This window comes from Vespula pensylvanica, chromosome 17 (genome assembly GCF_014466175.1).
Source record: "Vespula pensylvanica isolate Volc-1 chromosome 17, ASM1446617v1, whole genome shotgun sequence".
NCBI lineage: Eukaryota > Metazoa > Arthropoda > Insecta > Hymenoptera > Vespidae > Vespula > Vespula pensylvanica.
Window position 1 is genome coordinate 892,512 of NC_057701.1, and position 15,207 is coordinate 907,718.

Consider the following 15,207-nt stretch of genomic DNA (forward strand, 5'->3'; position numbering starts at 1 on the left):
AGAGAGAGAGAGAGAGAGAGAGAGAGAGAGAGAGAGAGAGTAGAATGGTAACTGTTCGACTATATTCGACGTTTGACTACTGGCCTGGAAGGGCTAGTTGGAAAAAAGTTCGGATATAATCCGACAGCCAGGACTATTTCCACGTAAAGCAGGATTGCGCAGAAAGCGTAGTGTAAAGAGAAATCTTTTTTTTTCAATATATTACGGTATATCTTTTATAGCGTGCTTATGATTGGCTGATATGTCCCGCAGAATGAAATGTTATTTGTTCGTTTCTATTTGACATATTGTGTTCAACAAAATAAATATTGATATAAATAAAAATTAATAAAAATATCAATAAAAGTAAAATTACAAAGTAAAAGATACGTGTGTGTGTATATATATATATAGAGAGAGAAATATAAATAAATAAATTGATGCATAGTTAACACGGTTACAGGCTTTGATCATTCCAATGGTATTTCCATATATCGATCTTGAACAGATTAATCGAATCCTCTTCCGCCGTATGACAGCCCTTTGATCCGTAAATCGGTTTTGTGCATTATTAAGGAGTACCGTTTGTCTCTTCAGTGCATTGAGAGAAGCATTAGGAAGGGCGATAAAGGAGGTGGAGAGTATACGTTGAATCTGGTTGCACCTGCTTGCATATATACACACGAATACTATATGTACACACACACATGCGTCTTCTTGGAATAGTATGATCATTTGGTTACGTGGTTAGTTGTATCACGATTCGAGAGGATACTTCTCTGTAATCGTGGATGAGAGTAGTTTCTCTCTCTCTCTTTCTCTCTGTTTATCTCTCTAATTCGAGAAATGTTCCAACATAGAGAGAGAGAGAGAGAGAGAGAGAGAGTGCTTGAAAATGTTTCTATCATGATCATCGAGCAAATCAACCGGGAAAGTATATTAAATAATTACGTGGATTACTGTTTCTTTTTTTTACTAACTTGTCAAAAAATTTAGTCAAATGCAAAAAAAAAAAAAAGAAAAGATAAATAAAAAGAAAGGAAAAAAGGAAAAATTAAATATCAATCTGCTCGAAGAATTTTCGACTTTGAAATTTCTCGAGAAAGTTTTCAAGAGTTCGAGAAGTAAACAGACTTAACTACTTCCAACGATGAGAAACCGGGATAAACAGATGGACTTAGGAGGGATGTTGGTCCCTTTAAATTCGAATATTTTGTGAAAGATGAGTCGATTTGCATCGGGTACGATTACAATCGGGATACTTCGAGAGCTTTTGCATTGCGTGCAAGGTAAGAAGAAAGAAAGAAAGAAAGAAGTGGATGGAGAAGGAAATAAAATGAGGGATAGAGAGAGAGAGAGAGAGAGAGGGAGAGAGAGGGAGAGAAAAAGGAAGAGAGGGATGAAGTGGAAGGGGTGAAAAAAATATTCCACCGAGTACTTCTCAAGTCGAACGCTTTCCATTAAATATTGTTAAGAGGATTGTACCTTCTTCCATACCTTTGTTCTGTGATTCTATAGGAAAGTTTCTTTTTAAATTCTGTGGGTAATACTGGCTTCGAATATTCTTTGATAGGAACCTTCGATGGAAAATATCAAATGACTGAGATAGTCTTTTTAAATAGGGTGGAATTTAAAAGAAGAAAAGAAGGAGAAGGAAAACGGAAAAGAAAAAAGAAAAATAAAGAAAAGAAAAAGAAAAAGCGAGAAACGAAGGTTCGCCTTCATCTCTCGTCGATTTTTAGCTTTGTGATTTTCTCTCTCTCTCTCTCTCTCTCTCTCTCTCTCTCTCTCTCTCTCTCTCTCTCTATTTTCTTCTCTGACTCTCTTTATTTCTCTATGCACATTCTCGTTACACGAGATATTACATCGTACCATCGTAACGAGAAGCAATGTAATGTACGTAACGTTTACGTCGATAATGCAACGTCATTGCATATACGCATTTGCATTTTCCTTTCGAAAGTCATTACATGCTTGTTTTAGAATTCAGCGAGAGAAGATGCAACATTGTATTTCGATAATGATTAGTAGAATGAATTAAATTAAAGAAAATGAAAGAAAATAAAAAAATTGAAAAAAAGTCCTTTTCAAAAAGTACATCCTATATATATATATATATATATATATATATATATATATATGTGCTATCCATGGACAAATTATTTCATCCTTGTTACGAAGGAATGTACTTTAAAACGATTCAATTTAAATTAAATTAGTCAAATATTCGCCGTAATAAAATTTCTAGTATACTTTTCAAAAAGTACACCCGGTATATATATATATACATATACATATATATGATATCCGGTATTCTGTTCCTATTGCGGAAGAATGCACTTTAAAACTATTCGTCAAACTGAATTAGTCAAATATTTGTAATACCAAAATGAAAAGAATATTTTTCAAAAAGTACACCCGGTATATATGGTATCCATGAACAAGATATTTGGCATTCCTTCTACTAGGATAATAATATGATTAAAATAATTCTTTGGATTAAATTAATCGAATATTTGGTATATTAAGATTGCGAAAGTAATACTTTTCAAAAAGTACACCCGGTATATGGTATTTGCTAAAAAACAATGTTTATAATTTTTATGTCACTTTAAATTAATATATTCTCTTTGAAACGAGACAAGCTAGTCGACTTTCATTATGTTTTCATTTGAATTTACGTTACTTTTTGCGAATTGTTTATAACAAAAAGCATTGCAAAATTAATTATTTAACGCGAAGATTTTGTATTTTAATTTATAAAAAAAAAAAAAAAAAGAAAAAAAATTAATATGCGTTGCGATTTTATTTTAATTTTATCGGAGAAAAAAGAAAAAAAACGTTTCTAAAATAGGCCCCGATAAATACGGCGTTGACACACTAACCTACTGACCTACTTATTTTCGTAGAAAACAGATGACCACTTCCATATATGGAGATATGCTGACCTACATTTTTTTCCTGGAAAATCATGTGACCACTTCCATATATGGAAAGACGCTGGCCTACATTTTTTCGTGGAAAGTCACGTGACCACTTCCATATATGGAAAGACGCTGGCCTACATTTTTTCGTGGAAAATCACGTGACCACTTCCATATATGGCAAGGCGTTGACCTACATATTTTTCGTGGAAAATCACGTGACTACTTCCATATATGGAAAGACGTTGACCTATATAAATTCCGAGAAATCGTACGTTACCAGTTCATTCATATATTCGGCCATTGATGAAACTAAAAGAACCGAAGGAACGTTTACATAGCGGATATTTAAGAGCGAATATCTTCGGAAGTAAAGATCATAGAAAGTCGAAAGAGGGAGCGTTTTAAAGGTGAGGATTTTCTCTAGATGATGGCATGAATGACAAATTCCTAGCGATCCTAAGGGATGAAATATTTCAAGGGAAACTTCGTCGACGACTTAACTTTTGCATTTATCGTAAAAAAAAACGTGATCGGCATCGCTGCTCGATCAAGATTCATGACATCAGGATAATGTTACCACAGACGCGAATATTCTTATCGAGTATTCTATCCCTGAAACTTCAACCCCTTTACATCTATACCACTCTTGCTACTACTACTATTACTATTACTACTACACCACTACCACTTTGCTCGTCTTTAAATATTCCGGTTATATCGCGAAGCCGAAGCTCTCGGCATCGAATTTTCAAATATTCACCATACCTTCGGAATCTGTTTGCTCCCTTCGAAAGACACAACCGTGAGAAGCTTGCCCCTTATGTTTACAAAATCAACCTAGATGTTTACTTGTTGTGCAAGACAGCGACACTCCAACCCATGTTTTACGTATATAGAAAACCGATACATGATAACGAGATGAAATCAAACAGAGACTTTCGAACGAGAACATTTTTCTTTTATGATAGTCGTAACATTTTAGATAAATAAATAAAACGATTGTTAGATACGATAAATAATTCGTTAAGATAATTATTATCAACTTGACGAGTATTCGAAGTGTTTAAATTAAAAAAAAAAGGTTAATAAAAACAATTAATATTTTTTTTACTTTCTTTCTTCCAATTTTGCTTTCTTTTTTTTTTTCTTTTTTCCCATAACGTATATCCATTACATTAATATGCCGTACTAACATTTTCACTTTCCCCTGCAGAACCAATAAAATTTTACTCGATACTAATATCCGTTTCTATCGTTAATTATAATCTTCTCAATAACGACGAAATAAGAAATTCTAATTTTCAATCTTCCCTCAACAATTCTTTTTTGCTCTCGTACGATAAAGATAGGATAAAATTATTTATTATATATATCCTCGCGTATCAGACGAATTTTATCGCGTTCTCTCGAATGACTGGTGCAATTCCTTCGATAAAGTTCGAATTGGAGTTTGACGCATTAATGGAACGAAATTGCGGCGGCGGATGGCAGTCAATATATGAGAGAATCCGAGCGTTATAAGCGTTTCCTTGCTGATGACTGCAAAAGTTATGCGAAAGGCTTCCGGTGAATGAATGCTATTTCATTCCCTCCTTTCCTCTTTCTCGACTCTTTCGCTTGCTCCATTTACCAATACCTATTCGAAATGTTCTCTCTCTCTCTCTCTCTTTCTTTTATATCCAGGAGGCTGTCCTCACCAGATGGAAGAATACCAAGCGTTTTCTCGCGTTCGTTGGACAGCGACACTTCTCTTCCAACATTTTCTAGTCGACTCTCGATCGACCAACCTTCTCGTTCGTGTTCGTTCGTTCATTAGTTCATTCGTTCGTTCATTCGTTCGTTTATTCGTTCTTTTGTTGGCCAACTTCTTTTTGAGATACACGCCTATGTTCAACCTTTCCAAGAGATTTAAGTAGGTACGAAGATTTGTTTCATCGATCCACCCGAAGATAGAACATAGAAGAAAGAGAGAGGACAAAAATAAAAAAATAATGAGCAAAGAAAAGAGGACGATGCCTTGTCATCGGTCCTGCAACCTCGGCCGCCCTTATTGAATTCTACTTTTATTAATGAACGAAAGAACGAACTATCTTTAAAGATTCCAGCTTGTCCTAAATATAAAACCGTATTGCCCTCGATGTTTCGGTAATGTCTCGCGTTTGAAAGATTCATTAATTAAAAATATTCAATATGTTATAAAAGGAATGAATCGAAGAAGCAAAAAATTTATATAAATAATCAGAAAATATTCTATAGAAATTCTGTTTATTTTCTTCTTAATTAATAGAGCATGTTTTGCAAAGAAAGAAGGATATTATATTATTTTTCTTTTCGCCGTATTCGTTTCCATATCGAAGAAAATTGTTTCCTCTTTTCAGAACGAATACGAATAATAATAATAGTGATAATAGTGATAATAATAACAATAATAACAATAATAGTAATTAATGCCTCGGTGTTAATAAACATGTAATTATTTCGAGAGATATCATTATTTCGTATATTTCGGAAAGAATTCACGGGGTCGAATTTGGCAACGTTTCAGTTGAAATCCTATCGAAATTCATTCGGATCAGGGGACTCGTTGTTAATCGCCTCCGTCCCACCCTACTCAAACCACTCCCTCTTCTCCTTTCGATCGGGGAAATTTTTGAAAAATATTCTAATAAATTGTCGTATAAAATGAGAGAGTAGATCCGATTACGAGCGGTCTAATTCGATCGTTACGATACATCTAAATTTTGTGAGAGAGAGAGTCGAGACCATTTTGAACGTTCGATAAGTTTAACGATGTATTATTAAATGTGTCTGTAGGACATTAATAATAATTATAACATAACAATAACAACAACGATGCGACAATGCACGTTTGCCAATAATTCGTTTTTATCGTATTCAGAAGATTTGTTATAACATTGAACATGCTCTCTCTTTCTCTTTTTCTCTCTCTTTCTCTCTTTACGTTGGACCTCATCGTTCCACAACGAGAGATCGATTTACAAAGCCATTTTGCTACATAGCTACGTGCACGGTTAACCCGTTACGGGATGAGTAACTTAATTAAGGTATGCCTGGTAACGCAATGGCGTCAGCATTATGAAAACGTGCGTTCTCGTTGATCGTTGAAAATTTCGTTTAGAATCGTTCCTAGCTAACAAGAACTAAGCTGAATGGATAAAATATATTGGAACAAAATAAATGTTAAAAATATATGATTATATTTATGTTTCGTATTGGACATTTCTCTCTCTCTCTCTTTCTCTCTTTTTTAACCTTTCCTCTTTATGAAATTCCTTTCATTATTTTCATAATGATATTAAGAAAATAATGAAACACCATGAAATATTTAACATATTTTATGATCTCGAGTGCATCTCCAGTTTAATGAAAATAATCGATCGGAAGGAAAAGAACAAGAGTAATAGTAGTAGTAATAGCTGTAGTAGTAGTAATAGTAGTAGTACTAGTAGTAGTAACGTAGTAATCGTGTTTACATATTGCATGTCAACCTGTCCTATTTTCATTTTAAACGAAACTCTCGTACGATGTTTTCGTGAATAATGAAATTATTAAATAATACAATAATAAACATTAATATCAAATTACGTTAGATACGTATTTTTCTCATCCGTTTTTTTCTTTTGTCTTTTTCATTATGATCTCGTATGGATTAGGGTTAAATGAGATAAATGAATGCAAAGAAAAAGATGAAAAGATCGGTTGTAATCTTAAGACAGATAATCCAAATGGTGGGAGGGTTCAGAGAGGTTGCATAAGAAAAGCTCGAAGGACAAGGTTTCTCAAGATGTTCGTTACACGCTTCAAGTATTTGGATCGGTCTTCGAGGTTTTCTCAAGGCTGTCGTTATCCCTTGACGATATTTAGCCGGTCGCGATCCTCGATTATCCTCGTCGGCTAGAATTAGTCGACGTTAGCCGAGCAGTCGAGCCGAATTTATTCGGCTGAGCTGCACGTTACCTCGGTATAACGCCGAGTTCCCTTCTCTCTCTCTCTCTCTCTCTCTCTCTCTTTCTCACCCTTTCTCTCTCTTTAGCGAGAGAGAACATCCGAGCGAGGACGTCTCAACGGTTTAACAAAGTCGAAGTGCAACGAACCGTGACACCTTGCATCGCGCTTCAAACTCGCTTGTTCCCTTCCCGATGAACACGACTCCAAGCTTTCTACGTGTGAGAGGGAGAGGGAGAGAGAGAGAGAGAGAGAGAGAGATAGAGATGAAAAGGGAGAGAGAATAGTGATCACCGAAGACGATGTTATTTTATTTTTTTTTCTTCTCTCTAAAAAGACCCTGTAAATTAATAATAAACTCCTGCTTTCGAAGTTTCTTTTCTTGAATAATTAATTAGTTCGATCGAAAAACTATCAATCGAATAATTTTTCTAAAAATTGTCTAAGATCGTTCGGACGATGTATTTAAAAAAAAAAAAAAAAAGAAAAAAGAAAAGATAATTACTTAGAAAAGTAATTCTTAACGAGTAGAAATATTTCTTTGATCATTTTTTTCTCGATCGATGATGTCTGATACGTATGTATCACGAAGTATGAGGATTTACTAACCTGTTGAGGAGTGAGATGAATCGAGATGCTACTGATGATGGAGACTTCAAGCTCGACTCTCTCCGAGCCAGCAGTATTATTCGCATGACAGACGTATCGGCCAGCGTCTTCGGGTCTCGCGGCTTGAAGAATCAACACCCCGGCCCTAGCATGAATTCTCTCCGAGTTGAAGATCATTGCCGTGCCAGAGACGGACTCCCGAAACCAGAGATATGTTGGAGGTGGTATTCCTTGAGAGATGCAGGACAGTACGATAGTTTCACCCGTACGAATTGGTGCTGGACTGACACGTTCATTGAATCTCGGTGGTACTGGATTTCTATGTTCTAGATTTAACATACATTTTCATCTATTATATATATATATATATATATATATATATGTAAATCTATATTATAATATAATGTAATATTAAAAATAAATTTTACATGCATTATATGTTGATATATACATATATCTATAAATACGAGGACATTTAACATTTTAATGTCTATCAAATATGAAATAATTTAATATTAAAACAGGATTAATTATATTATTTAACATGAATATGTTTGAATATGAAAACATTTTAATATGTATATTTACAGATAAATTATTAATGAAAAATTAATTATCATATATATATATCTATATATATATATATATATGTATGTATGTATAACATAATATAGATAAATATATTAAAAGACAAAAGGAAAATTCCGAATAAAAATGAAATAAATAAGAAATGCATATTTCTTATTTATATTATTTAACTTCGAAAAAATAAATCTTTGTATTTCTTATATTATATTTAATATAGGATATAAAGAATTCGATTGTCGAAAACTCGTACTAGTAGGTACTTCATTTTCGCTTATTTTCCTTTTTTCATCGACGAAGTATCCGGGATGAAAACTCACAAGATATATCTCCAATATATGTGTGTATGTGTGTGTGTGTGTGTGTGTGTGTGTGTGTGTGTGTGTGTGTGTGTGTATATATATATATATATGATTTCCAGGAAGTCGTTAAGGAACGAATCCCGATGGACTCGTTTGGTTGGGCAAGGATTACGTGTTTAATTTTGAATGTCGGTAAGCGCGGAAGCGGATCTTACTTCTTTCACAAATATATATATATATATATATATATATATATATATATATAATATTCTATCTAGTATGCTATCGGCATAGAAAATATTTGAAAAAGACCGTCAGTTTCTCGTGATTGACCTATAACGACCCGTATATTTTTCTCATACATAAACGAAATAAAACACGTAGACAGGTACGTAAAATATTATTTTAAGCGTTTTAAACGAAACAAATGTATTATCTCTCTTTGTTTAATATTTATTACTGATAGATATATAGGCAAATTAAAAATATTATATTGTATGTAATAAACGAACGGGAAAAAAGAAATAACAAAAAAAGGATTGTTGCGTTGTCTCTTTTGTAACATATTAAATGGGTACGTTTTGTAGAAAAGTCAACGAACCATAGAATAATAACGATGAGTAGAGTACGATGCGACCAATTCTCATGGTATTATTTTCGCAATATCGTTGATAGCGTTGCGACGCTCGTAGATCGATATCAAAGTAGAGTAGAACGTTCAATTTCAATCGTTATTCCGCCCTATGGCGCCCGGACGATAATATAATAATCCGATATTAAAGTGCTCAAGGCTCGTTTGTTACGTACAATGGGTGGTAAACTCGGTGCACGGCAGAGCCAAACGTTCCTCGCTTCCTTTATCAATTATAATTTCATTAGTAACGCTGAGGTCACCGAGAGGTTGGAGGGACTTGGTTGTGGAGTGGAGGAGAATCGTCGATGACGATACTTCGCTCGATCATTGTATGACAATTTTTTTTTATTCCCAAAGGTAACGAATACTTCAAATACGATCATACAATATAAATCTCCAATAATTTCGTTGAAGTCAATTACATTAAAAATTGGAAATTAATTTCGAACGAGAGAGTAATCGAACAAAAAATAATCACGATGAAAAATTAGGAATATAATAAATTTAACAAATATTGGATAGAGCAAGATCCTTCCTAATTTTTTCTCTTAAATCTTTTTTTTTTTTATTGCTCTTTTTTCTTTTTTATTGTTCTTTTTTTCGTTTCTTTTTTTTTCTCCTCCCAACGAGAAATCTTTCGAGGAGGGAGAATATAGCAGGAGCGGAACGGAGTCGCACGAACGACGATTTAAACTTCAACCGGTCGTGGAGGGTTATCCGCGGCGCGGCCGGAAACGCGACGGAACGCGTAAAGCTTTTTACGAGGGTGCTATTTTATAATGGCCTCGCTTTGTCTGGACCGCGTTATTATTGTAATTTAAGCTGATGGCGTATTGATCGGCCTGTACCTCGTTCTCTCTCTCTCTCTCTCTCTTTCTCTCTCTGTCTCTGTTTCTCCCACCTCTTTGCAAGCATGTACGCGCGCACGTAGAAACATTCTCTCTCACTCTCTCCCCCTCTCTCTCTCCCTCTCTCTCTCTCTTCCTCATACTCGCAATATTCCAGTTTGCCATATTCCACCAGCAACAGCAGCAGCAGCAACGCCCCGAATGCTGCCTTCTCTGTTCATAGCCAGCACGTTGCAAACTTTTCACGGCGTTTGCTTTCGATTTATGCACCTACTCCTACCCCTCCTCCTCCAATTGCACCCCCATCTACTTCCCCTACTCTTCCTCCTCTTCCTCCTCCTTCTCTTCAGAATATCTCCGTCCGGTTTTCATCGCTAAACGCCGAATCTGCCGGCGGTTTATCGAATTAATTCCTCGATACTGGCTGGTGATGCTGGTGCTAGTGCTTGTGCTGCTGCTGGTGCTGGTGCTGGTGCTGGTGCTGGTCCTGGTGCTCGTGCTGGTACTGGTACTGGTATTGGTACTAGTACTGGTACTGGTGCTGGTACTGGTACTGGTACTGGTGTTGGTTCTATGGCGAACAGTACGAGCTCGAAAGAGGATTTACGACGCTTGGAAAGCGTATCGAAGCTAGTCCGTCCTCTCGATTGTGTTCCATCCTTCTCTCTCTCTCTCTCTCTTTCTCTTTCAATCTATTTCTCTCTATCTCTCTATCTCTCTCTTTCTTTCTCGTCTATCCATCTATCCATCCGTTCATCTATCTATCTATCTTTTTTTCTCTCCTTCTCAATCGATGTATCGACAGGTTCGATCAGTCCGAAAAGCCAAAATTAACGCAACGTCACGTGATGTTCATTTCCTAAGCATCGATCTCGTATCTACGAAACGTTCGATTTAAATTCATCGTTTATGCGGTGGGGTCAGAGAGATTTGCCGCACAAGTATAGGTATATATGTATCTATCTACTCGTTTAAAAAACCAAAAAGAAGAAAAAAGAAATGAAAGAAATTGTATCTCCTCGCTAATGCTTTTGCATGCCTTTTTTTTCTCTTTTATTTTTCTGTTTTTTTGTTCTTTTTTTCATTTTTAAATGAGGAACGCAGACGTAGTTACATGCGAATGAAAAATTGATGTGTTTTTTGATGGGATTAATAAATGAACGATCGATATAATTTTTTTGAATCGTTGATAATAATCGAATTAATATTCGATTTCATTTTACATTTTTACTTCACAAAGTATCTATGTACTTTACAAAAGCAATAATATATATATATATATATATATATATATATATATGTGTGTGTGTGTGTGTGTGTATATGTATATTTTTTTCTCTCTATTACATTCAACTTGTATCACGTTTGCAATATAAATTGTTGAACGAGAGTGGAAGAAGTTTAATTAATAGCAGAAGTATCCAAACTCGCGAGAGAAGTACTTTCTAAGGGCTCTCTTGTTGTGTAATATTTAAACGCGGCTTGACTATAGTACCAGAGAAAGACAGAGAGAGAGAGAGAGAGAGAGAGAGAGAGAGAGAGAGAGAGAGAGAGAAAGGGACAGACAGAGACAGAGACAGAGAGAAGAGAAGAGAAGAGAAGCAGACAGTGCGCTCAAACGAGCATCTTCGTATCCTTTGAACCATCGGTCATTGACTACGTAATCCGCGATTTTCCATCATGCAACAAGCCCTCCTTCCCTCCACTCGCTTTTTCTGGCTTTACATCCCATAACGCATAAGGCCATACGAGAGAACGCTAGCTTCGACGATTCAACGAGTACACGAGGAGAATAAAAAGAGAGAGAGAGAGAGAGAGGGAGAGAGAGAAAAGGGAGAGAGAGGTTGGATAGAGAAAAAAATAAGAGAAAAGCGTAGAAAACTCTTTATTTTCTCTCTCTCTCTCTCTCTCTCTCTCTCTCTCTCTCTCTCTTTGTATATATCTATCTTTACAGTCTCGCACAGAACGATGGCCAATTAAACCTTTCGAAGCAACGAGCCCAATTAAGACTCTATTAAATATACACCCACTGTATGTGTGTGTTAGACAGAGAGAGAAAGAGAGAGAAAAAGTATAAAGGAAAGAGAGAAATAGACAGAAAAGGGAAGGATAGAGAGAGTGTATCGTCGTCAAAGCGGATTTCAAACGTCGCCGGGCCCTTATCACGTACTTAACTCATGAACAAGCGAACCTCGAACGTAATGAAGTTCGCCGCTAATTAGCCGTACAATGTTTGTCTCTTTCTCTATCTTCCTTTTTTCTTTCTCTTTATCTTTCTCAATGGGAGAGAACTGCATTACGTACGAACACGACACGATTCTTTTCTCGTTCCCGCGAAGCTCTTTTTCAGTCGTTGAAGCTCGATTTACAACTCGTTATTTCTCTCTCTCTCTCTCTCTCTCTCTCTCTCTCTCTCTTTCTATGTTACTTTTCACATCTTCTTTTACTGTTTAGAAAACGATCTGTTCGACTACCTTACGACGAGAGATAAAAATTGATAACGACAATCCTGTTAACGTAGAAAAATTTCTAAAGAAAAGTTCAGATACTAATTAACAGTAGCAAGAGAAAGAGAGAGAGAGATACAAGGACTAGGAGTAAGTTCGAACAAGAGAAGTGACGTCATTAATTGAGCATTATTGTCGACCACATTATACGTCGTTTTGCTTCGGTACATTCTCCATCTCTCTCTCTCTCTCTCTCTCTCTCTCTCTCTCTCTCTCTCTCGCGTCGCTGATAAAGCGCATATGTAATTTAATGTCTGTCGCTGATTGCTTCAGTATTCAGGTCACATCGACGTTAGCCCAGAGCGCAAATTGCACGGGCAAAGGCAACGTTTGCGCATGTGCCCACGCAAAACGGCACTGATATAATTCGCTATAATCGTGGAGCATTGATTTATACCGAACTACTCTCTCTCTCTCTCTCTCTCTCTCTCTCTCTCTCTCTTCTCTATCTGTCTACCTATCTGTACATACAGCTGCATATACAATATATATATGTATATATATATATATATATATATATATATATATATATATACGCATATATTTCATCGCGTAACCCCTTTTTCGAAAATTTGCTCCAGTCACCGACAGGGGCTTGCCCAGGGGTGGTCGTCGTTGCTTCTATCGATGCCTTTGCTTTTCAGCAATATCAAAATTTCATGATAACTCGTTTTAACGACCGCGATCGAACCTCGATAATTACTAGAAATATGTGACCTCCGGGGAAAGTTCTTTTATATCTTTTTCCTACTATAAATATATATTATATATTACCAATGGTAGTTAAAAAGGAAACAGGAGAGACCGATACAACTGAACTAGTTCAAACGTCTATAAATTCAATGTTTTTATCCCTGTCTATGAAACAAATAAAAAAGAAAGAAATATGTAGAAGAGAAAAAAAGAAAGATCTCCTTATTTGATCCCTATGAAATGATCTTTGATAGGTAATATAGGTATAATTTCTTAGAGAAAAAAGAATGAAAGAAGACTTAAAAAAAAAATTTATACGGACGCACTCACGAGTATGTGGACGATATCAAAAAATTACATGGCACACAAAACGACGTGATTCGAGATGATGTGAAAATGATAAAGAAGGGTCGGAGTAACGAAGGGGAAGATTTAGTGTGGTTGAAGAATGGTAGAAGAGAAAGGGGAAATGAAGAGAGGGGAAAAAGGACGTGTCGCTGCGAGGGATAATTTTAATCCTACACTTTTGGATGGGATTAATCCGTCTCGTCGTCGTACAGCTCGATTAAATTATCGTCTCTTTCTCTTCCTCTTTACTCCTTCTTTCTCTGAAAGGATCATTCTTCATTCTTTTTTTCTTACACATTCCAGTTTCTTTTTTCTTCTTCTTTCTTCAAATATTCGTAGAAAATAACTTTTTTTCTGTTCTTTTTTTTTATTCTCTTTCTCTTTCTATCTATCTATCTATGTATCTATCTATTTATCTATTTATCTATCTATCTATCTCTCTCAAGCAAATTCTTCGTCGTTGAAATCGTCGTTCGAGAGGACGAGAACGATTAACGTTACCGTTACGATATTATTTATCGTGCTTGGTCGAATCCAAACGCGAGTATAGGTAGCTACATAGCTTTAGGGCAGCTCGTAACGCAGCTATTAAAGATAAACGACTGCTAGGAAGATTTAATCGTCCGGTACGAATAAATCCGAAAGCACCTCTCGCAATGTACGACCTGCTACGAATGGCTACTCGTTGTGTGTTAGTCTTATCCTTGTTTATCGATCTCTCTTCCTCTCTCTTTTTCTCTCCCGTATTCTTTTTTTTCCCTGTCTCTTTTTTCTCTCTCTTTATCGCTGTAGGTGTATTTGAAAGATTCAGGTTTATATCAAACGAGCCTCCTTTTACGTTTATTTCACGTTTGTTAATTGTGATATTAAAAGAATGTAGGAAGATTGAAAGAGAAAATTGATACGAAATAACAGGGATCCTATGATGTTTTTATTGAAACTTTTATCTACCAGATATCACAGTTGGTAGAAGATATTAAAAAAGGAAAAATCATGAAATGAAATAAAATGAAATGAAATAAAATAAAAAGGAGGAAAAAGGGAAGGTATATATCGAAAGAAAATGAAGGAGGGAAAAAAAAGCAAAAAAAAAAAAAAAGAGAGAGAAGTATAAAAACAACTGTAATAAATTTTATCAAAACGGAATACCTATGTTGAGTTCACTATTACGAGATCGATTTTTAACGAAAACTCGAGTTTTCACCGCGAACTCGAACAGTCTCGACCAAGTTATATTTACACGAGCAAATCATCATAACGGTTGACCAATATCGTATAGGAGTTATCACTAGAGGTAGCTTTTGCAAACGTTTCGATATTTGTTGGAAGGACATACCTGCATATATATATATATATATATATATATATATATGTATGTATGTATCTATATATCGTGAATCGTGCGATCTGGAATCATCTTGGTATCGAACGGATTTGTCAACGACATAGAGAGTTCGTTTCCTTTCGTTTCGAGAATCCACCAAAGGGAATCGTTTTTTAGTTACGAAAACGTAGTAACAGAGTTTTCTGTCGAATAACGATCGACGTCTCGAAAATCGTAACAACGTGTGAGAATATTGCAATATGTTTTCTTTTTATTTTCAACGTGCACGCTGTTTTCTAACGTCTACGTTTACATATTTTATGTACATATGAGTGTATTTCTATATATATGTGTGTGTGTGTGTGTGTGTGTGTGTGTGTGTATATATATCTACAAATATTTGGTTGATTTTCTTAGACGTCAAGATAAGAAAGAAAGAGAAGGAAATGAGCTGAAATAAAAAAGAATAACGTGCTGTGCATATA

At 35.5% G+C, this 15,207-nt stretch overlaps 1 protein-coding gene across 10 annotated transcripts in view; it reads right to left on the bottom strand.

The window, feature by feature from the left end:
• Nucleotides 1-15,207, bottom strand: part of LOC122635083 (Down syndrome cell adhesion molecule-like protein Dscam2) — a 195,094-nt gene that overhangs the window by 29,029 nt on the left and 150,858 nt on the right. For all 10 annotated transcript variants that reach the window (XR_006328557.1, XM_043824875.1, XM_043824870.1 and 7 more), the window contains one exon: nucleotides 7,482-7,807. Coding sequence is in view for 9 of the 10 variants with exons in the window: in XM_043824875.1 (XP_043680810.1) it covers nucleotides 7,482-7,807 (326 nt within the window). In the remaining variant the exon portion in view is untranslated. The remainder of the gene's footprint in view (nucleotides 1-7,481; nucleotides 7,808-15,207) is intronic.